The sequence below is a fragment of the Tenebrio molitor genome, chromosome 6, assembly GCF_963966145.1.
Source record: "Tenebrio molitor chromosome 6, icTenMoli1.1, whole genome shotgun sequence".
NCBI lineage: Eukaryota > Metazoa > Arthropoda > Insecta > Coleoptera > Tenebrionidae > Tenebrio > Tenebrio molitor.
In genome coordinates, this window is record NC_091051.1 from 6,376,666 (window position 1) to 6,399,229 (window position 22,564).

Genomic DNA, 22,564 nt, shown 5'->3' on the forward strand with positions numbered 1-22,564 from the left:
AAGTTAAATCCGACATTTCCTACAAAAGCATTTTCTTTATAAGTTAATCCTGATTTATCGTTTACGTCAGACATTCATAAACTTACGTACGTCTTACTACTCTTATTGTTACTACGACTAAATAAACAAAAATATTCTTCACTCCCAGTAATACAATAAACAAAGTGAACGTATTTTTACAATAAATATATAATAACATTAACTCACGTGAAAATACAAATAAAATAATAAATATTTAACTTGGATGCTTTAGATAAATTCGTCAAGTTTAGGTACCACATTTTGTGTTTTGTCTCGATTCATTCATGTCTCAAGATTATTTATAAATCATCGATTTAGTCATTATAATTGTAACATGACCATCTCCAGTAGGTATCTCTAAAAGTCAGATTTTTTACTATCTCTATATTTACTCTATATCGTACAAGTAACAGATGTCCTAACTTTGCGTTTGATTTTCTACTACAAAAATATATTTTGTGACACAAAACAATAACTAACGTGTTTAGTGAATTGCCTAGAATGGAATTTGGAGTGCAGTGGAGTGAAGATGGGTAAGTGGGATGGCATGGAATTCGAAACTTTTAGTACGTCAATGTGGCCTTTGAAACGTTAATATCGAATGGAAACTGACAAAATTATTCTGTTTAAAAATTTTGACAGAGTTGAGGTGGTCACTACTCTGCAGGAAGGTAAGCAAGGAAAAAACAATCCTTTGAATATTAAACGCGTTCACCTGGCGCTAGTGTTATGAAAAGGACAAATAAAAATCGGTTAGGACGTCGTGCAATCTTGCCGCCCACAATGCTCTTCAACCTGAGCTAGATACACTTTCAATTATAACCTCCGTAGTGCATATTTCTGTTTTTTTTCTGAGCTTACAAATGACTATTGTTGTAGAAGTAAGTACGAGTTGAAGACGAATACCTTATTTTCAAACAACAAAGGCTAGAAAAAATTGAATGAAATCTCGCATGCACGTGGGAGATTTAACAAGAAAGTCGCACGCCAACACAAAGTAATTATTTGAGGAGTGACTATAAATAATTGAAGCAAATTTTTTGGATTGGCCTCTTTGAGTAATTGCCAATTGGTAAGCCTAGTTATTGTCACTATGTCACCCCTAGATTCATTTTTTTGGTTGGGGTTTTGGAAGATTGATATTATTGTGAGTAGTCGACATTACGAATACCTAAGAATTTACAGAATAGTGGTGAAAACAAGTTTTGCTAATTTGAATTAAAAACTAACAAAAACAAAAAAAAACACAAACATTCAGTCACTTCGTATTTATTTTAAATACAGAGAAGTAAAATGCATTCACGTTGTTTTGGCATAGTGGAAGGCCATGGAAATTTTGCATTTACGTTACATTACATTGTAATTTGGTAGTAAAGCTGACTGTTGAATTAGGTTATGTTCTTCTAAGTTTGAAGTTATAAATAGCGTTAATGTCTAGTGCAATGTTGTCAGTTTTAATAGTTTGCAATAGAAGAATACTCAGACATCGCGGGAAATTCAGCAACACGTTATGTTCACTTTGATAGGTCCGCATGTCAGGCACTTTAGTGACAGAAATCAAACAGTGTTCAACGTTTAAAAAAAAATCATGGCCTCTAAATACGTGAACGGTGTTTAGATTTACGAAACTAAGCTAATTTGCAAATCGTTAACGAAACGGCAAATACAATGCTTCAACAATATCAGTTGTCATGTCTTATCGAGTCTTACCGGGTTTCGTCCTAAACCTTTTCATAATTGTATCCAATTGGGTCGCTGTCGAATTTGAATACCAGGAAATATAATAAATTTGAAAGGAAATATCCTTAAAAATTATAATGTTCACTTTGAGTACAATCATCTCTTTACATCGGGATTAACCACAAAAATTGTAACAATTTTTCACAGATATCTGCGAAATAAAATGTCAACGTTGAGAGTGATTTTCTTCAACGAGCGAGTTGAAAAAGTTACTCGAGACGTTGAAATTTTATCAATCATGAGTTGCATAATTATACGGTGTGATCAAGAATGACTGAATCTGTTGGTAACAATGAAATTTGGCAAATTTGAAATTTACCATCAAAGATTCATTTTTGTAATAGCATAAACATAACCGGCATAACCAAAAATGTTTTTTTTGTTCGACACTGTCAGAATTTGAGAATTTTCTCCTATGTGAACGGATTTTGATAAATGTCACAACTTGTCAAAACGAAACGTCAAGCTAATGTTAAAGGTTTTAAGCGATTTGGAGTCTTTAAGGGGCTCGTCGAAGAAAAAAACGTTGTATTCAACTCGTTCGTGTGTAAATTGGGCCTTTTTTGGCACTCGTGGGCCTTTAAAACGCTCGTTTCACTCGCGTTTTAAAATGGCCCACGCGTGCCAAAAAAGGCCCAATTTACACACAAACTCGTCAAATAAATTACTATTAATGTCGTCTCAAGTTAAAGAATCCGGTCAGTGCCAATTACGAGACAAAAAACACCAGTACTTTTCAATTGTTTCATTGCCAACAGACTCAGTCATTGTTGATCGCGCAGTACTATTTTGTCTACGAATTTTTAAAATAAACGTTAATAAACCATAAAAAAATTAAAGTGTTTTTTTTTATTTTTGATACATATTTCTCTTGTCAACGAAAGCATCAAACAGCGTGAAATCTCGGTAGTCTAACAATTTCAATCTCAAGTGGCTGAAATGCAATTAGATCTAACATGATAGTTATTTATGTGACTAAAACACTACAAGTGAGAAATTTACATCCACCAGCGTAGCGTAAATAGTTATTTGTATCACTAGGCTAAAGTCTATTTTTTCCTGGTAGGCGCGTGCGTGCGCATCTCCGAAAGGTAGAATCACATAGCTAAGATTTTTAGCAGGATGCAGGAATCCAGGAATTGTTAGTATTTTTGGTTGCATATTATCTAGGGGGATCAGTATTTGTGGTTGCACATTAAAACTCATGTTTATGATTTAATTTTTGTATAATTTGTAAAATGTAAACAAAAAAGTTTATGAATAAACTCGTGGAAAAATTGATAACAAATATTATATGTACAACATTTTTTATTTTTATTTTATACACACAGGAGTTAAATTGGGTACAAAACAACTCGATACTTTTGGATTCAATCGTTAATTTAAAAAAAATAAATAAAACAAAATAATCAACACCGCACTTTTCACCTAAAAAAATGACAGTGACATCGACAAAAATTGACAGTTCACATGAAAGCGGCAAAAATTTCATAACATGGACATGGCCTGCTTCGACTACAATCATTTATAATAACCATGTATCTTGCAAGAGAAAAGGTCTCCCTTCTTGGCGTATTTTTTTTATTTCCCGTAAATATCTTCTTCGCCAAGGCACGAAAAAAGCGTTTTCGTGCCGCCGGCCGGAATTTGGTAAATTACAGATCTCGAAATCGTCCAGAAACACATGCATTGCCGGCCTAGTCCGGATAAAAGTAGGGATTTCGCGTTGTCATCGGTTTCTGTTGGCATTTGTTATCAGAATTCTATCAAACGTCAATGTTTGTTCTGTGGATGGCTCGTTAAAAATGTTTTTCTATTTATAACAACGTACAAACTACAAAGAAGCAATATTTAACTAAAGAGATGTTGATTTTAAAATTTAAATGTAAGTGTTGCCAACACAAAAAAAGTCCCTAATACCAATTATTAAAACAAGTGCTTTAAATTCCATTTAACAAAAATCCGCAGAAGTCGGCATGAAAAATTTTGTGTATCACACGTCCAGAAACTGTTTTGCAAACCGTACTCATGCTCGCAAACGTGCAGTTTCTGGCCTTGTGATACAAATAACTATTTTTGTTCGACACTCAGAATTTGAGAATTTTCTCCTGTGTGAACGGATTTTGATAAATGTCAGTAATGTCACAACTTGTCAAAACGAAACGTCAAGCTAATTTTAAAGATTTTAAGCGATTTGGAGCCTTTAAGGGGCTCGTCGAACAAAAGCGTTTTATACACAAGTTACATAGGTACTTAATTTTATACTCTGTGCTCGTTGGACAAAAAAGCTCTTTATGGCATGAGTGGGCTTTTAAGACACACGAGTGCCATAAAGAGCCCAATTTACACACGAACTCGTTAAATAAACTACTATTTTCTACTCATGACATTGAAATCAGTCATTTTGACTGACATTGACAGCATCCATTTTCTCCAGCCATTGGATTTGGATAATTTAGATAATTAGGCAAATAAAGAAAACTGTGATCGCTTTGAAGTGTGTACTATTCCGGACACGGAATCTTGGCCACGACTGTGGCCACGACTGACATTTAACTGACAAATATGTGTGAACTGGCCTTTATTGAATATAACCCAACTTTTGACTGGATAAATGCCATTTCCCTGCTTTTTTGAAGAAAAACTTCAAAGTGATTTTTAATAATTTATTAATGTCACTAATGACTGGTTTACATCATTTTTTTAGAAATGTCTAAAAAATGTTGGCCAAGATTCCGTGTCCGGAATAGTACATTTAGGATTCTTTTACAATTTTTTGAAAAGTGATATTGAACTTACTCCACCAGATATGCATTTTGTATTTTCTTTGCATTTGGTTAAAAGCAAGTAAAATAAAGTTCCCCAAACTGTAAAATAAATCAAGTATTTTCTTTCACACTGTAAAAATATGTCTACCTACTTGTCAAACGTATTTTGTTCAGACTTATTAATTAAATTGCCTTTTTAACAAAATATCAACCATTATTAAATAAATATTACAAACAACAATGTATTTAACGGAAACTTTATAATACCCTTGTTTACAACTGTATTTATATTCTAAATACAACAAATTATTCATTATCAAACCTACAAAAACCGTGATGGTTCATCATTCTGAAATTCTGTACTTAATCTATTTCTATTCTATTCTCAAGTTCATAATCTCTCTTTACTTGTTCATCAAGAGAAAGTAGAAGACTTTTGCACCTAATCGCTAAAATATTACGGATGCAGACCCAATCAAGGTTGTTATTATTAACAACTGATCAACAGACACTTGAGATAAATTACAAAACAATACCAAACGAGGGACATTATGTAAAATGAAAATTATCAACTAGCAACAAGTTTAATTCGTCACAGCCTCAACAAGTTGTGTATGACGTTTCAATGCCTCATGTTAGGCACAGATGATTAATTCTCTTTTAAAAATAACACGTCGTAAGTAGCAATTTTAATCAAATCTACCAAAAATGATTCCTTCTTTTCCTGTCAAATTGACCCAGAGACGTCAGGACCTCTCCGACGCATGGAATTGATTTCGTCATTTTCAAAGAGAAAATCTTATACAAAATCTTTTGGATTTCTACAAATTACGTAGGTAAGTAAATAATTAACTATTGTAGTGAAATGTCAAACTTCTCTCGTATATGCCACACTTTGAAAGTCATCTTTATCAAAAAAAAAAAAAAAAATTCTAACAAATACCCACGCATTACATTGCAGATTTAAAGTAGGTAAGTACGAATTTAGTACACAGTAAATTAAAGATTCTGTTAGAGTTAATTTAAAGCTTAAAGAATACCCACATTTATGAAACCACTGTTTCCTAAATACACAATAAATACGTTTTCATTCATACGAATAAAAGTGTACAAAAACGATGTGGTAGGTATTAATGGAACACAAGCTTCGAATTCACACACATTTCACAATAACGATCTCATTGTCGATCAGAGTTGAATAAAAAAAATTACCAAGACCCATAAAGCTTATAAAACTTACCTACATAGGTTGATAAAGGACAGCTTTGTAGCTTTGTTGTAGGTATAACAATTTTGCGCCTCAGTAATGCAAAATAATTGACAATTTATTTTTTTTTATTTCTACCTTTTCATTTATGAAATTTATACCAAATCTTGATACATTTTTTAATTTAAAATGACATAAGTACGGATTGACTAATTAGCACAACATTAACATATGTATTAAGACAGAGTCCAAAGAAAGCATTTTCTTTCTTTTTTATAAAGAAAATATCACCAGAATGTGCAGTAAAACAACGGTGATAAAAGTATGTCCAAGATTATTTTTAAAACGTTTTCTAACAATATTGTATCTATTGCCAAGCTTTATTAAAATGTTGTTTGACAGTCTAGGACTGGTTTATTATTATTATATTAAAAAAATATTAGATGTTAAATTAGGAATTTATTTTTCTTGAGGCAAGACGAATAAATTTGTAACTGTAATTTTTGATTTTTTGAACTTACTTTATGAATAAATCACATTAAATTAATTTAACGTAAATAGACGTAGATGATACACGGCCACCCCAGGCTGGAAGTGTGGAAGTCTTTCTTGTTCACTCAACATTTGCAATATAATTGGTAGGTAAATAAATGAAAAACAGAGAGTTATGACGGTTTGTTTAAATTTCACGTATAATCATCTACCTACCGCTGGAAAAAAAAGTTATATATTCAACACAAATTCAGAAGTTGTTTTACAGTAAAATACATAAATATTTAAACTCAGAATAATTAATCGTTACGTACCATTTTTATAGAAAGTTCAGAGCCTATTTTCATGTTTTTTTTATTAATATAGAGTAAAAATGACTTCGTGGTGTTGTTTTAATAGATCTTACACGTAAATTAACAGTATTTCAGTTGGTTTGTGACAGATAGTGTTTGATTGGAATAAATGCAAGTGTTTTGAATTTAGCGCTTAAATGTAGGGATTTTTGTGTTGCCTAAAAAAAGTAGTAAACACAGTCGATTGTCAAGTATGGCGGAGTATGTTTGAAATATGTGAAGTTAATACAATAATTTTACCTTTTTGGTATTTTTGCCGTTTTAAAACATGTTAAATCAGGTGTCAGTAGAGGCTGTATATTCTGCTACTTACGTAGAGAATTATTTAGATTGCGTCGAAAATCTTCCCGATGAACTGCAACGCCTAATTTCAAGAATGAGAGAACTTGACGTCTGTTATTTAGGTAAACCGGATAGATTTCTAACTGAAGGAGGAATAAAATGAACGATTTCAGCACGTGTGAGGGAAGCCGCTTATCAAACGGAAAATTGGAAGCGAATAGGAAACGACAACCCCGCGAGAAAAGCCAGGGGTTTTGCCCGAATGCAACAAGCCTTGATCGCTGCTCAGGAATTAGGCGACGAAAAGATGAATCTTTTACAATCAATCCTCGACAAGATTGAAATAAAAACTAGACTGTTGGACCAGGACTTTAAAAACCTAGGTAAATGTGTGATCAATTGTGTGACGTTTTGAAATGAACATTTTTTTTGGTAGATTTTGGTAAAGAAGAGACTTCTCAAATTGAAAATAAGGAACAACAACCACCAACAAACAACACCAGTAATAATACTGCGCTAACTAATAACGAACGACCACCGAAACGAGCTAGACGCACGAGACACGACACTTTCTCCGGTTTAGAATCAAATCATAACGAAACGGCCCCGGCCGAGCACGTCTTAAGAAGCCAAGTGCCATCAACGACCAACAGCAGTTCGAACCAAAAGAAAACAAGCACAGGTAAGAAGAAAAAGCGCAAATCGAGACAATCAGCCCAGACCCAACGAGAAGAATCTCCGCCGCGGGAAGAAGAACCGATTATCGATCCTGACGAACCGACTTACTGTTTATGTGATCAAATTTCGTACGGTGAAATGATTATGTGTGACAACGACTTGTGTCCCATTGAATGGTTCCATTTCTCATGTGTTACATTAACCACGAAACCCAAAGGCAAATGGTATTGTCCAAAGTGTCGAGGTGATAGACCCAACGTCATGAAACCGAAGGCGCAATTTTTAAGAGAACTCGAAAAGTATAATAAGGATAAAGAAGAGAAAACATAATTTATATTTTATTATTGTGTGTATTTTTTTTCTTACAGTTATGACATAGCAATTAAATATAATTTGATAGAAAGTTTTAAAATATTAATAAATATGTCTAACATAAGCTAAATCTGTTCAATTTTGTACTATCTGCCGATCGATGGAAGTTAGATTATGGCAACGACGCGCGGACACTAACGAAAGTGTAATTTTGACTGGCTGTGATGTAAGATATTTTCTACACACGTATGGTAAATATGGCAGTGTGAAATAAAATGTGCATAAATAATATAACAAATGTGTAAGTAAAAAAATCATCCAATCACCTAACAATAAATAACACTTTATAATTTACTTACTTCTAATAAAATGGCGTGAACTGTAAAATAAAAACTATCAGACTTTAAAACTCACATGTTTCACGCTTACAGATAATTATGTCGTTTAATGATCCTCCAATCATAGCGCCTACACGATAATATGATACAGTACTAAACGAACGTTAAAATCAAATATGCATATGAGGTAAGCTAATAAATGACTACACTTTAGTTAAACCCATACACCGTGTGGGTTCTTGTTGGTTGGTACTGCATTCTCTAGCTGCCTTGGCGATCCGATCATCTTCCGGGTACTCCCCGATTTATTCGGACCTTCCAAAATCGTCCGCAGATCTTCCGGCGGCGCTATCGTCAAACTTTCCAAATTGGCCTCTTTCATTTCCGCCACCAGAAGTTCCACTTGTTTTTTCTTTTCGATAATGGCCGTCTCCAAAGCGGCAACCTGCAAACTCTCGATGGACACGGTGTACCTCGAGCGACCGAAATTTACCTCTTTCTTTAGCGTTTCTGCCGTCAGATGGTGCAACTCTGTGCTCTGCTTCGCCAATTCGATGTCGCGTTGCAGTCGTTCCATCTCCGCCATCAGACTCTTTTCCATCTGACGCCGCGATTCGTTCCTGCGCGACAGCGCCCTCTGTTCCAGCTGCAGCTCGTCCATCACGAGGCGAATTTTATTTTTACACTGCAACAGTTCCGTTTCGCAGTTGGCCAGTTTTGATCTGAGCAAAGTTATTTCCGACTTGAGAGTTTTTTCCTGTTGTTTCACTATTTCGCATTCCTCTTCCACATAATTTAAAGCTTGAATCTGCAAAATAAAATTATTTTTAGACAGTTTAACATTATCGCTCTTGAATTCTCACCTGATCCTGATTTATCTTCGTCGCGTTTGTGACAGCTAACAGTTCTTGGGCTATATATTCTAACTGCATCTGCTTCTCCCTCTCTTTACTCTCCCAAAACACTATTTCGGCATCAAACTGCAAATCACACTGTACCACTGAATTAAACAATATCTATTTATCTTACCTTGGTGAGATCAGCTTGTTGATTGGACAACTTTTCTCTCTGGTAATTTATGAGAGCTATTAATTCCCTGTACTGGGTATTATACATAACAGATTCCTGTAATTTATTCCTATGGTCCTTCTCATTCTGAGATTTGTTAGAATCCTGAAAACACTTAATTAATTTTAAACCTGACTTATTTAAATTTGTACCTGAAGGATATTCTTTTTATATTTGTCATGGTTGACTGGTGGTGGGGGATCCCGATAGGGAGGAGGTGCTGGTGGGTCTTTGTAAGGAGGAGCAATTCTTTGACTAGGAGATTCTGATTTATCTGAGCCACAATAGCTACTCTTCTTAGGTGAGCTGTTGGGTGAACTGGTGTGGGACTCCCGTACCTCCAAAGGTACTGTTTTTATGTGAGGTACTCCTTTAACTACACCTACATTTTCTGAGCTGGTGAGATGACTGCTACTAAAATTTAAAGACTTTTGTGTTTCTACATTTTTTTGGGGAGATTCCACAGTGATGTGTGCTGATGACTGGGAGGAAGGAGTGTTAGCTGCTGACAATGATTTACTTTTACTTGTGGGAGTCTGACTTTTGCTGCCATCATTCCATTGTAAAATAAACTGTACATCATTTGAATATTCACCCCATTTCATCAATATCTGAAATAAACATGATCAAGTTTTTATTCATGCAATGTAACAAACACACTTTTAATGGATTTTCATTAGGTGCCAGTTGCCTCTCATTGCTCCTCCACCTTTCAATAAGTGTAAACCGACCTGATTTACCAGTAGCATGAGCCAAAGCAAAAACAACGTCCTAAAATTCCAAAACTAGCACAATACTCAAGAAAATATTGTTGCAACAATACCTGACAAGTAGTTGTTTCTGTGACACCACACACTATCCTCTGAATTCCTTCGACCCAAACTTTTAACTCCATATTGCACTTGTATTATTTATGAGCAATCTTAAACAACACCTTGATACATTATTGCAATTCTCTAACATATTCCAGCCCCCAAACTCACCTAAATTCATTTTTCATCATTTTGCTTAATTAGTCTCGACAAATGCATTTCATGAAAGGTGTACAACTAAGTGTTGAAATAGAGAGTGACTTTTTGCAAAATAACCATTTTTTTTCTTTTCTAAGAAAATGTAAAATTTTAAAATAGACAACTATTTACAAACGTCAAAAAACCTATTTTAGTTGTCACTTGTCATCAACAAATACCAACACGACGGCACCAAAACACCAAAGGAAATTTGGCGCGTGAGCACATTTTGTGTCAAATTTGGCGCGAATTAACAGTTAACCTTCAGGTGTGGAGTTCTAAATTTTATGTGGAGTGTTAAATCGTTGTTGAGTTGTATCGAAGCGTCCGACATCATCACGATGCTAAGGTAGGTTCGCAACTGTTCGTTTATCTTTTCGGTGCATTAAATCGAGTTTTGTACAATACCAGTACCGCGGACATGAATCAAAAAAATGCGCAAATAAACGAGGACAATAAGGAAAATATTCAAGACCTGCAAAATAGCGGTGACTCTCATGTTGGGGGTTTGCCACCGGCCGACCTCCACCACGAGGAGTACCAATATTTGAACCACATAAAATCAATAATCGAGAAAGGGGTGAAAAAAAGTGACCGTACAGGCGTGGGCACCTACTCGATTTTTGGGGCCCAGATGCGTTACTCCTTACGCAACGACATCTTTCCCTTGCTGACGACAAAACGCGTCTTTTGGCGCGGGGTTGTTGAAGAGTTGCTTTGGTTTGTAAGGGGTTCTACTAACGCCAAGGAACTCAAAGAAAAGAACGTTCACATTTGGGATGCCAACAGCACGAGAGAATTTCTCGATTCTGTCGGGCTGACTGAACGCGAGGAGTGCGATTTGGGGCCCATTTATGGATTCCAGTGGCGTCACTTTGGGGCCGAGTACAAAGGGATGCATGCTGATTACAGCAACCAAGGAATTGACCAACTTGCACACGTTATTAACACCATAAAGACCAAACCCAATGACAGGAGGATAATTATGTGTGCCTGGAATCCTGTAGATATCCCAGAAATGGCCTTACCTCCGTGCCACTGTCTTGTACAGTTTTTCGTTGCGAATGGTGAATTATCTTGTTTGTTGTACCAAAGGTCTGCTGATATGGGTCTAGGGGTACCTTTTAACATTGCCAGTTATGCCTTATTGACGTACATGATCGCACATGTTACCGGACTGAAGGTTAGTTAAACAGAAATATTTACAAAATAAACATTCATTATTCCAGCCGGGAGAATTCATTCACACGTTGGGAGACAGTCATGTTTATTTGAATCACGTGGAACCTCTACAAGAACAACTCAAACGGACACCTAGACCTTTTCCTACTTTAAAAATAAAAAGAAACGTTTCCAGTATTGATGAATTTGTTTTTGACGATTTTGAATTGACTGCTTATAATCCCCACCCCAAACTAAACATGCAGATGGCAGTATAAAACTGTTATTTACACTCGTTAAAAATTGTCTTATTTATAGCAAAGCTATAATCAATACCAAATATATTAATCACATTATAATTAACCAAAAAAAAAAAAATATATTTCAATAAAAATTTTACAAGAACATAATGTTTTAATCGCTCCAGACGCTCATTCCTTCTCTATCTTTTCCTACTTATAAATACCAGTAAATACTTAAATAGTTATTTACGTAAATGTTAAGAAAATCAAAGATCTTATTTATTCTGAAATTTCACTTTAAAATCGATTTAAAAAACAATCTAGGGGAATGAGATAACCACAAATTAAAAAATCAACGGTTTTTATTGTACTATGGTATTTACAAAGACGAGATTTTGTTCTCCCCCAGAAAAATTCATTCTCGTACGTCGAGAGCGACATTGATGTGGCCCAATTTGTATTTATTAAAATCCAGCTTTAAATTTAAATTTTCACAGTTACTGTTGTTGTTATCACGAAACAGTTCCGAAGCCATAATGCCTCCGATGGTAGTGATTTGCGCGACCTCCTCGCTCGAATAGTCCGTCGGTAGAATTCTTTTGTACAATTTTCTTGCGGCATATTGCAAAAGAACCATTTCTGCCAACATTAACGTATTATGAATCACTGAAAAGAATTGTTGTAATCACCCAACGAAGAACAATTTAACACTCTTACGATTTCCATACACCGCGGGAGAAATCGGAGGTCTGCAAGGGAGTACTCTCGCCCACACTAAAGTTCGTGTGACCAAGCCTTGCAACTTTGCCAAAACTAGGACCAGCTGGAGGACGGTAAATTTGGCGGGCATTACGTATTCATCTCCCAGAAATCCTTTCAATAAGTTGATTGTCATTGCCATACCCCAGACACCGAACAGTATGGAAATTATTATAATGGGTTGAAGGTACATGTAATTCACTTGGTACAAACTCTGAAAATTTTCAATTAAATTGAAAATTGTACCACTAGTGGGAAATTAATACTTCTCTTTCTGCCCACATGACGAGAAGAATCAAATACACAAGTCCTTGAACTACAGGTAACTGGAGGACCATCAGGCGAAGTCTTTGGATTGTGTTTCTAAAAAAATCACCTAGAGCTGTAAAATTTTGTTACTTAACTAGCATATTAATTTTCACAACTCTCATTTCTTGAGAATTTTTGACCTCGCCAGTGTTAAGCAACTACATTTCGCCTAAGTAGTTAAATCAAAAGTGAGAAACAGTACGTTGCGTAAAAATGACTCAGTTCATAAAACTTGGAAAGACGATTGGAAAAAAGGCAAATAAAAATCGGATCAAATTTGTTCTTTTTCGGGATGTTCTTAGAAAAAGTTAATTACTTAGTAACGTCTATGGGTGGTAGAAAGAAGCAACAAGGCCAGCAACAACACGGTAATACTCGCAAGTTTAAGGTGCCAGGTTTCACTTTTCGTATTAGTTCCGCTTCTCCTCCACAATATGCGACGAACAAACACCAAAGTTGATACATCCCTGCCATGAAAACTCCTTGTGTGATAGCTTCAGATAGCAAGTGTGCTCGTGGAACCAGGATTGCAAAATATGTTGCTACAGCTACAACCTACAAAAGACACAGTAAACAGCGACAAAATGCTGAAACTACAACAAAAAGTCTCTTAAAGGCACTTGTCAAGCAAGTACATACCAACAACTTATCGCAACCAAGTGCTGCAACTGTTACTACTCGTAGTTGTATTACATTTTAATGTAACAGGCATAATTTCTTGCTGCAGTTACAGGGCAATAACTGCTACGCCACTGTTTTATACCGACGCTTCTCTTGAAATCACTTTCCTTGTTACTCTATTTACGAATTGGCAAGAAATTAATGTTTTTTGTGTTGTTATATTCGTTTTGAAATAGATATTGACGTCAGAAATGAAAAAAAAACTTGAGAATAATCATATTGTTATTTAACCCCCCAAGTGTCATTAATTATCTTGTAGCGAGTATTATGGTTACGTTACCGGGTAAACTCCAATGACGAAAGCTGAGTGAGCTTTCACTCGAGATGACGAATTCTTCATAATGTATCTCAGAGCATCAATAAACATCAGCAAAATTAGTATAACCGCGACAGTTCCGATGGATACCAGAGTTATTCCATACACATTTGTGGCTGAAAAGAAAAATAGGTAGGTATTTAAAATATTGTCAGATTGATAGGTAATAATGAAACAATTTTTTAAAATAGAGATATTTGTGAATTAGATGTATGCGTTAAATAAAATCCATAAATATTCCATTCTTGAATTTTTTGTTCCGAAACGTAATTACATGTGTCTCAATTGAGACCATTTAACAAAAATAAGCACTACCTCATCATTACAAATAAACTGCACTTAGGATAAGCTTTTAAAATGTGTTTTATATCACTGAACTTGATCGTTTTTATCTTTCTTATACAAACTGCGTACTTCAAATATTAAATAAATATAATAAGTGCTCAAAATTGATTGTTCAAAATGGTTACAGAAAATCGCTTCTTGTCAAGTAATTTGCTCCAAATAAAATGTGATCAAATTACCTAATTTTGTCTTGCACGTTGCACTTACATCATTTAAAAAAAAACTAAATACATATTTATATGTACAACGTACATTGTTATGTAAATGGTTGTAAATCGCTTAATGAACGAACATGTATAACTAAATAAACTATTAAAAATTGTGTTGTAGTTTTAATTTTTACTTAATACATATTTAGAAAATTAATTCTTGTAAATATGAATTCCCCGATTTCCTAATAATTTACATGGAAAAGTATGCTCTCGTGTAATTGTTTTGTGGTCTTGGGTAACCACGATGAAGGTTTTTATGGTTTGTAAACCATCTTAAAGTGCTAAAACAATATATTTATTTGATTATTACTAATATTTTAAAAGAAGAATTCGTCAGGAAAATTGACTCTTCCACTTCTTTGATTTCTGGTATTTTTTTTGTACATAATTTTATAACAAACATTTAATGTATATGTATTTTACAGCAGTAACAGCACTTCTTATTTGATTTTTGTAACCCTACAACCTGGATAATGAAATTTACATTGCATAACTGGAACTGTTGCTACAAAGAATAATTCAAGTGTGTCGATAAATGACTCTTGAAACGTTACATAATGTCTTACAGTATTTAATATTAGTTCTTGTTGTTACATATATGCAAAATTATTTACTCCTAACGGGATAGAAACACCTATTTCCTATTTTATATAATGAGTAAACTTCAACTTGGTTGAGTTTTAAATGTTTAGAAAAATGTCTTCGTTAAATGTATGATGGAAATATGAAGTAGGTAATAAAGTTGCTTTCGATACAAAAAAATAATAATTCCTGATGAGAAGTTTGAAAGTAGTTGTTTTGTGATTGACGATTGAACCCCTTTCGGTTTTCTGGCTATTATAAATGCGACAACACAAATACCTATCTTTTTTAATGACTTAATTGTCTTAATGTATTTTTAATTCAATGTGAACTAGGTTGACAAATTTCTGCAGAAAATAATTTATTTTTTGTGGTTACGACACCATTGTAGTCATTGCAGTGATCTATTTTTGACAGATCGGACTAAAAATTATTAATATTGTACACGGTGGAAAAAACATTTTACAATTACAAAGATCTTGTCCATAAGTATCAGCTTTTTTTGATTGCTCCACAAAATAATTTTGAGCAAGTGTTATGTCACCAAAATCCAAAGATATTATTAATCTTGAGCATTAGCGTGATTGGAAAGAAAATTACAAAATGGAGGAATTTGGATAATGCTGCGATTTGACTAGAAAAAAACTATGAACACAGAGGGTAACAGTGATTCTTGACGTAAAATAGAACTTTTTAGGTCACCGAGATATTAGTAAAGTTGTAACAAGTGAGAGTTATTTCCGATTGAACCGGAAATAACAATGAAAATTAAAATTGAAGAACCACATTTCATCTAAGCAATTAAAAAATTGAATTAACACGGTTCCTAATTCGTTGTGATCCAAAGATATTTCCAAATGGTTTTCACGAAGTAAAATGAAGTTTAGCTGGGTACATCAAAAAACTTCAACGAGTGGGATGTTGCAAATGATTTTACACTATTTTCCCTGGATTTTTAATTTTTTCATTATAGAATGTGGTAATATACATCAAAAAGACTTCTGCGAGTGGGATGTTGCATATTATAATACATATGTGCAACAATTATAATATAATTTATATAACAATATAAAAATGATATATAATTTTACGCTATTTTCTCCGGGATTTTTTTATTTTATTAATACAACAGAAAATAGCGTCAAATTATTTTCAACGTCCCACTCATGAAAAATATTCTCCAACAAAGGCAACCATATAATAAAAAACTTTTAGTTTATTTAAAAAATAATAATAAAGGCTAGTCTTACGTGACACTTGATAATTTTCAACAATAATTTATTCGAAACTAGGTGTAAAAAGCATGTACCTGATGATAAGTCACCAAGAAAGCTAGATACGTGCAACAGCGATTCAGTTTGAGTGAGTTTAATAATGCAACGAAAAATTGTTGTATTCACCTCACAATTCAAACAAAATAATTTGTAAATTGAGCTCGCTTTTATTGTGATTATTTCAATTATCACTATTGCACCGATTTAAATTTTAATTGTCAAAAATGAAAATTGTAATCGAGCGTGTTTACACGTAACAAGAAAGTAATGATATGCAAAGACAATTTTTCTTATTACCTAACATTCTCATCGTGAAGAACGCGGCAGGTCTGTGTTTATGTAACCACGTGGTTTTTACCGAACATAAAAAGACTTAATAAATGTAGCACGACCGGAGAGAAAACAAGGTGAAAGTGGAAAAAAAAGATCAAGAAAACTTCAAATGTATTTTGTATTAATTTCTTATGTAAGAGATGCGAACAAAGACCCTTTCTTGGTGTCATTCATCAAAAAATTTACAACAAAACATTTTAGATTAATTCGGCGTTCGCAGTAAAAGTGGAACACATTACTGGCGCATTTTAACACTTCATTATTTTCAGACAAAGAACTTGCCAGAGACATATTCATCATAACACTCACGTGTAGTGCCTTTTTGACTTACCTGTTAAATACTCTGGTATAGACGGTATAGCTGCAGACGCACATGCAGTTTCGTTCTTTCCAACAACATCCATTTTTTTTCAATAATGTTGCTGCTGACACCAATTGATTAATCCTTTATTTTCACTTTCATTGGCATTTTAGCGAACTAATTTGTTTATTTTTACGAATTCGGAGACTGTATTTTCTACTGTTGCTTTAATTATACATACACATGCAGTGAATAATCGAACAGGTACTGTCTGCAATCTACCAAACAGAAGTACAGGAGGGGATACGCCATACCACTTTCTTTTACCTAATATTAAGCAACTTCTCAAAATTATAGTATGTCCTAAGAAAGTGAAAATGGTAATCGGCAATTTATGTTGAATGGAGCATTTATTTATAAGACTCCTGCAAACATTTTTATGCTGTATTTTCATCTTCAAACGAGAGGGAATAATACAAAAGTTTCCAGAAAACAATTTTTGCCGAAACGTAGTTTCGTCACTTATAATTACACGAGAGCTTTTTTTTGTCGAAGTAAACTTGACATTTCAATGAGAATTTTGTTGTCTGGCAATTTAACAAAAAAACTGCCTCTGAAAAAGTCCGTAGGACGAGTAATTTTTTCGGGCAGTTTTTTAAGTTTAATTGCAGGCAACAAAACTCGAATTATAAATGTCAAGTTTACTTCGACCCAAAAAAAAAAGCTTGAGTGTAATTCGGTAGACATATATTCATATTTGATGACGGAAACAAAAGACTGAGAAATGTCACAAATTTGTATTGTCAATGTCAAATTTCTCAAAGACGTTCGTGATTTCGACAGAAATGCAGCAAACTGGCAATAAGAAAGTTATTCATCGTCGAACTAGAGACAAAATTTGTAATACGTTTGATTATATGAGAATAACTTTTCCTTTTGAACCACTGACAAAAATTGGTTCCCTTAGAATTTATTTTTTCAATCAATTTAGGGAAAGTTTAAATTTACCTCGACATTCCTTTTTACGGCGTTTATGACAAATTTGACACTGACAATACATTTTTGTGACATTTCTCAGTCTTTTGTTTCCGCCAACAAATATAAAAATACCTCTAAAACAATTTAATGAATACGGAAAAGTACGATGATACAGACCTACACAGAGAGAAAAGATACTTTGGAACAAACAAAATTTATTTAGTGTAAAAGAATCTGTTGTTTCTATATGGGCAAGGAAATATTTGTTTCTTGCTTTAGTTTTATTTATTTGACTTTCGAAAAAGAATAATTAGTTAGAGTAAGACAAAATTTATTTTGAGCAGAAGAAAGTTTCCGTTTCCGACCAAAGAAATATTTTGTTGAACCACATTTGGCTGAAAATTTTGTTTTATTTACGCTAAACAAACTTCTTTTGGATTAAGAGTATATTTTTTGGTAAAAGCGATGCATGTAATAGAATATTTAGTTCAATCAAACAATGTTTGTTTTATATTAACTATAAGAATTGTTTAAAATTAAAAAAAAAATTTAGCAATATTATATATCGCAATGACCTCTTGACATGTGCTTAACAAAAGTTAACGAAACCTGCAAGGATACAGAGTTATTTGAAAAATAACCGCAGTAAAAAAATTTTTTTTGGCTTTTTCTCAGATTACGGAGTATAACATATTCAGCTGTGGCCTCTGTATCTCCCTGTAGTGTTTTTATTACACTTTTACTGATGACTACGCAATAAATTAGTGTTAAAAAGAACTAATTTTCCAGCTGTGTTCAAAACAGAGTTTATGCGTAAAAAGTTGTTACGAATTTGTTTCACAGATTACTCATTTTTCAGCAAATAATTTAGATACGTCAATTTGACGGGGCATTGTTATCTTATTTAAAATTCTTTTATTACTGAACTATTCGGTAAAATACAATAAAAATTCAAATAGGTATGTATGTACAAACCCCGGTGCAGGTACGTCTGCATCCTAGGGATCAGTCTTCTCTGGAAAAATTTACTAGACTATTTTAAAGTAAGTTTTCAATAAAACGAATTTAAATGTTATTAATTTTATTTTTTAAACAATGAATCATGGGGTACCCGGTACCCTCCTAATTTTTTTGTTTTTATTTATAAAAGTGGCTATTATGGAGGTGGGTGCGTCAAGCTTAAAGAGGGGGTGAAGGTGAATAAATAATTTAAGCACATACTAAATAATAACAATTAAAATATCTGCAATAAATTTGTTTGGGGCCTAATGGGGGCTCCAGGAATTGTTCGGAACCAAATGGGGCTCCTGGGTTTGCTCAGCCTAATGGAGGCTTCACTGGTTTGATTGTAGGCGCGCGTAAACTGACACACCGTATCGTTTTGTGTAAAACGTTTATTTGCATTTATGTACAATTGTTTGGACCGTACGACCGTACTCGAGATGTTGGATAAATGACTTAGTGACTTCTGACTGTGACTGTTCTACCCTGAGTCCATCTCGGTACTGTCGTCTCAAATCTCTGTCATTCACCCACGCAGGGGTGGTTCTCGTTCTGAAAGGAGGGGGGTGGCTCTTCGCCCCGACAAAATTCAACAATGTAACACAATTAGCAGCAAAGAAAATTTTAAAAATGTACTCAAAATAATTATAACTAAATAAGATGCTCAAAATTTATTTCGACCATTAACTTCCACACACCTTTCAATTCTGGAATAAAAACTCCGTGAAGTTCTTGTTGTAGGATCATTTCAAATGGATGAAATTTCAAAGACTTTAAAATTCTAATAATCGTGCTTTGTGAGACATTCAGTGTAGCCGCTACTACTCTTGTGCTTGTGTGTGGATTTTCAGTTACCTAATCAACAACGGCATTTTGAAAGTTAATATTTTTGGGGAGTGCATCCCTTACTCGTGGAAATTCTTTAACACTGCCAGTATCTTCAAACAGCTTTACAATTCATCTGATATTCATTTCGGAAAATTTATCATTTTCTTGACGGGCCTGAAGAATTCTTGCTGCGGCTCGATAGCACCGGTGACACTCTCCATACGTAAAAATAATATTAATTTCCTCTTGCTGTGAGAACAACATCTTGTATAAAAGATTATTTCAAAGATTTCATAAACTTTTTTACTTTGACGTTGTCAAATAATAAATTACTTAATTATGTTTTTTTTTTTGTAAATCAGTAAGCCGTGAAGTACTTTTTTACGTAAATACACACTGGTGAATGAAGTCTGAAAATTGTCTTTATTTAACATTAATTTATTGGTCAATAATAAGCACTAGGACGATTATTAGGCAGAAAATCTACACAGAAACATTTGATATGCATGTTAAAAGTTATAATGTTAGGAAATGCTGGAAATAAACTTTTTTCATTAATTTTTTTCTTGAATATTCCTCTTCTGTCCAGATCCTTGTTAATTTTTGTAATGCCTATGTAAAGAGGGCAATGCAGCCTTTATTAAGACTAAATATCGTTGAGCAGTCATTTAAAATAACGAAGATATTCAAATATAAAGTTTAAGCAGACGCACCCTGTATATTTGAAATCATTTACAAACAAGAAATTATTGCTGCATAATACCCAAAATCTTATTGCCATCTCCAGTAAAGTGAATATTGAAGGGCACTTTGTTAATAAGTTCATTTTTACAGATTAAAACCCAGCTACATGGTAAATTATTTTCGAAGTCGAATTGGATCTCATAACCCTGTTTATGAAAATTAAAACATATGACAAATAGAGGCCGTAATATGAAATTTATCAAATTGTTAATTATAATTATGTGTTTTATAGCACCAAACTTAGGGATCTCGTCATCAGACAATGTTCTAAGTTGTTCGTTCGGAGAAACTCTTCCATTTTTCAACCACTGATGCACACTAATTGCACAGGCACAATTGCATACACAAGGGCACACGAATATACACTCTATATATGTCGTTCAATTGTGAAAATGTGAAGCAACGCGCGAGAATGTTATATTAATGGCGGGCACAGTGCACATTGCACAACGTATGAGAGACTTCTTTTTCGTGACGATTGGTCAAAATATATCACGTGATGTATATTTAAAAAAAATATTTATTTAGCTCGAGTAAATTAACTTTTATTTGAAAAAATACTCTTCTTCAATTAAATCAAATAAATTGGCAATAAACTTAAAAAAATATTCGCATCAAATTAATGCAACTCATTTATTTAGAAATTTTAAAAAACTATTTTTTTGTCCAAGTATTTTATTTACTTCAGTGAAATGTGTGCAATCATATGAATGGAAATAAATTTAAATTAAATATTAAATAAACCACTTTGTTTGTGATAAAAGAATTAGTTTAAGTGCAAAACAAATATACAGGCTGTTTGAAAATTGCTAGTACAAAAAAAACCTGGTAATTGGTGATGGTGAGTTGAAGTCATCGGCAAAAGAAAATTCTAATAAAAATCCTCTAGTTTTCGAGATAAAAATTACTAAAAATTGGGTTAAAATTGTTAGTGCACCACTGAGTTAAGGTATTTTAAAAAGACACTTCACGTTGTTAAGCAATAACGAAATAAAAAATTTGATGTTCTTAAACTGTCAATCTGTGGTTGCCAAGATCTTGCAAAAAAATATAAATTTTTCATATTGTTGTATAGTCCTTCATTATCACTACGATCATCACGCTTGGTTACCAAGGTTTAAAAAATATTGCCCCGCCTGAGGCGTAGAATATGCAGGAATAGGGTTACTTTATCCCTTTTGTTTTAAAAAATTAAAAATTGGTTTCTTGGATTTCTTAGGGCTTCCAGATGCCACAGTTTTTTTTTGTACTAGCAATTTTCAAACACCCTGTATTTGAGAGAAACAAACAGCATTCAAAAAAACAGAAATTCTTATTTCAAATGAACGTTTTTCTCTGTGTACTAGAATCAGACGCTTTCAAAAGTTAGGTTCCAGTTAGGGCAAACTTTTTTCGCTGTCATAGTGACAAAAACACCGCTGCTTATGGGATTTTTAGTGTATCAATTAAATTGTCATTAAAAAAGTTGCATTTTATCACTTTTGAACAAGTGTATTGTCACAGTCACAGATGATCCATAGATAATACCTAACAGTTAATATGATCAAGTTTCAAGATTGTGGCAACTACAGTTCTTTATTTCTATTTAATTACGTAAGGACTTCATTGGAATACTAGACAACTAGATTTCGAAGAAAATTGCAATTTGTAATGTTTGGGCCATTCAGATGCGTACGCCTATGGCTACTGTCAGACACGCAATTGACAGAATGACCAACATTTATATTGCCAACATACGAAAAAATGGCTTATAGACATTATAACATATGAATAATAATAAATTTTTAAAAATATGTTTATTTTCATTTCATTTCCAAACGTTAACCAACTGGAAAAGAAATAATAATGCTACCTACCATGTCACACTCTCTTTGTGATACATAAATCATATCACTCAAATCTCATTTCAAATAATAAATACTTATTAGCGCAGAAATAACGATTCTCTCTGTGGTAATAAACCAGGAACAGCAGAAATAAAGAGAAAATAAAACAATTACATGTTTTGACGTATAGATACATCTGAAATATACAAATATGTAGGTAAGTTGAGAACAAATTTTACTTTTATTTATTTAAAATAAACGATTTAAAATAAATTAATAAAGCTTTTAAAGTTTAACCCTGAACAGTAGCTCTGGTATTTACTTCCGAAATTGTGATAAGAGATTGTGTTTTCTCACATGGGTGAATAAACCACAGTTTGGGATAAAATCAACAAAATAATG

At 33.4% G+C, this 22,564-nt stretch overlaps 4 protein-coding genes across 5 annotated transcripts; 2 read left to right on the forward strand and 2 right to left on the reverse strand.

Annotated features, from left to right (window-relative positions):
* The first annotated feature begins 6,740 nt into the window (after positions 1 to 6,740).
* LOC138134267 (inhibitor of growth protein 1) lies at positions 6,741 to 7,977 on the forward strand. Its single transcript, XM_069052450.1, has 3 exons — positions 6,741 to 6,985; positions 7,037 to 7,246; positions 7,300 to 7,977. The coding sequence occupies exons 1-3, from the start codon at positions 6,850 to 6,852 to the stop codon at positions 7,869 to 7,871; spliced, it is 918 nt and encodes a 305-aa protein (XP_068908551.1). The 5' UTR covers positions 6,741 to 6,849; the 3' UTR covers positions 7,872 to 7,977.
* Positions 7,869 to 10,404, reverse strand: RASSF8 (ras association domain-containing protein 8). 2 transcript variants are annotated; one of them, XM_069052442.1, is made up of 8 exons: positions 10,243 to 10,404; positions 10,083 to 10,193; positions 9,920 to 10,030; positions 9,412 to 9,870; positions 9,221 to 9,364; positions 9,055 to 9,171; positions 8,685 to 8,999; positions 7,869 to 8,636 (listed from the first exon to the last, which is right to left on the reverse strand). In XM_069052442.1, the coding sequence occupies exons 2-8, from the start codon at positions 10,152 to 10,154 to the stop codon at positions 8,406 to 8,408; spliced, it is 1,449 nt and encodes a 482-aa protein (XP_068908543.1). In that variant the 5' UTR covers positions 10,155 to 10,193; positions 10,243 to 10,404; the 3' UTR covers positions 7,869 to 8,405. The 2 variants fall into 2 exon arrangements, with proteins under 2 accessions (XP_068908543.1, XP_068908542.1); XM_069052441.1 differs by having other exon boundaries at positions 10,083 to 10,181; positions 10,243 to 10,403.
* A 52-nt stretch (positions 10,405 to 10,456) lies between these two features.
* On the forward strand, positions 10,457 to 11,840 carry Ts (Thymidylate synthase). The gene is made up of 3 exons (XM_069052448.1): positions 10,457 to 10,618; positions 10,681 to 11,452; positions 11,499 to 11,840. The coding sequence occupies exons 1-3, from the start codon at positions 10,557 to 10,559 to the stop codon at positions 11,706 to 11,708; spliced, it is 1,044 nt and encodes a 347-aa protein (XP_068908549.1). The 5' UTR covers positions 10,457 to 10,556; the 3' UTR covers positions 11,709 to 11,840.
* A 176-nt stretch (positions 11,841 to 12,016) lies between these two features.
* Positions 12,017 to 17,067, reverse strand: LOC138134264 (organic solute transporter alpha-like protein). The gene is made up of 6 exons (XM_069052447.1): positions 16,815 to 17,067; positions 13,702 to 13,853; positions 13,057 to 13,295; positions 12,698 to 12,794; positions 12,390 to 12,645; positions 12,017 to 12,338 (listed from the first exon to the last, which is right to left on the reverse strand). The coding sequence occupies exons 1-6, from the start codon at positions 16,885 to 16,887 to the stop codon at positions 12,088 to 12,090; spliced, it is 1,068 nt and encodes a 355-aa protein (XP_068908548.1). The 5' UTR covers positions 16,888 to 17,067; the 3' UTR covers positions 12,017 to 12,087.
* Between the last annotated feature and the right edge of the window lie 5,497 nt (positions 17,068 to 22,564).

Excerpts from the sequence above, each read along its gene's own strand:
- LOC138134267 (XM_069052450.1), top strand. The coding sequence starts at position 6,850 with ATGTTAAATCAGGTGTCAGTAGAGGCTGTATATTCTGCTACTTACGTA. Across the intron at positions 6,986-7,036 it reads ACTTGACGTCTGTTATTTAG|CACGTGTGAGGGAAGCCGCT; the intron begins GTAAACCGGATA and ends GAACGATTTCAG. Across the intron at positions 7,247-7,299 it reads CCAGGACTTTAAAAACCTAG|ATTTTGGTAAAGAAGAGACT; the intron begins GTAAATGTGTGA and ends TTTTTTTGGTAG.
- RASSF8 (XM_069052442.1), bottom strand. The coding sequence starts at position 10,154 with ATGGAGTTAAAAGTTTGGGTCGAAGGAATTCAGAGGATAGTGTGTGGT. Across the intron at positions 10,031-10,082 it reads CAGAAACAACTACTTGTCAG|GACGTTGTTTTTGCTTTGGC; the intron begins GTATTGTTGCAA and ends TTGGAATTTTAG. Across the intron at positions 9,172-9,220 it reads AACAAGCTGATCTCACCAAG|TTTGATGCCGAAATAGTGTT; the intron begins GTAAGATAAATA and ends TGTGATTTGCAG.
- Ts (XM_069052448.1), top strand. The coding sequence starts at position 10,557 with ATGTGGAGTGTTAAATCGTTGTTGAGTTGTATCGAAGCGTCCGACATC. Across the intron at positions 10,619-10,680 it reads GACATCATCACGATGCTAAG|TACCGCGGACATGAATCAAA; the intron begins GTAGGTTCGCAA and ends GTACAATACCAG. Across the intron at positions 11,453-11,498 it reads CACATGTTACCGGACTGAAG|CCGGGAGAATTCATTCACAC; the intron begins GTTAGTTAAACA and ends TCATTATTCCAG.
- LOC138134264 (XM_069052447.1), bottom strand. The coding sequence starts at position 16,887 with ATGGATGTTGTTGGAAAGAACGAAACTGCATGTGCGTCTGCAGCTATA. Across the intron at positions 13,854-16,814 it reads TATACCAGAGTATTTAACAG|CCACAAATGTGTATGGAATA; the intron begins GTAAGTCAAAAA and ends TTTTCTTTTCAG. Across the intron at positions 12,339-12,389 it reads TCCCGCGGTGTATGGAAATC|TGATTCATAATACGTTAATG; the intron begins GTAAGAGTGTTA and ends AATTCTTTTCAG.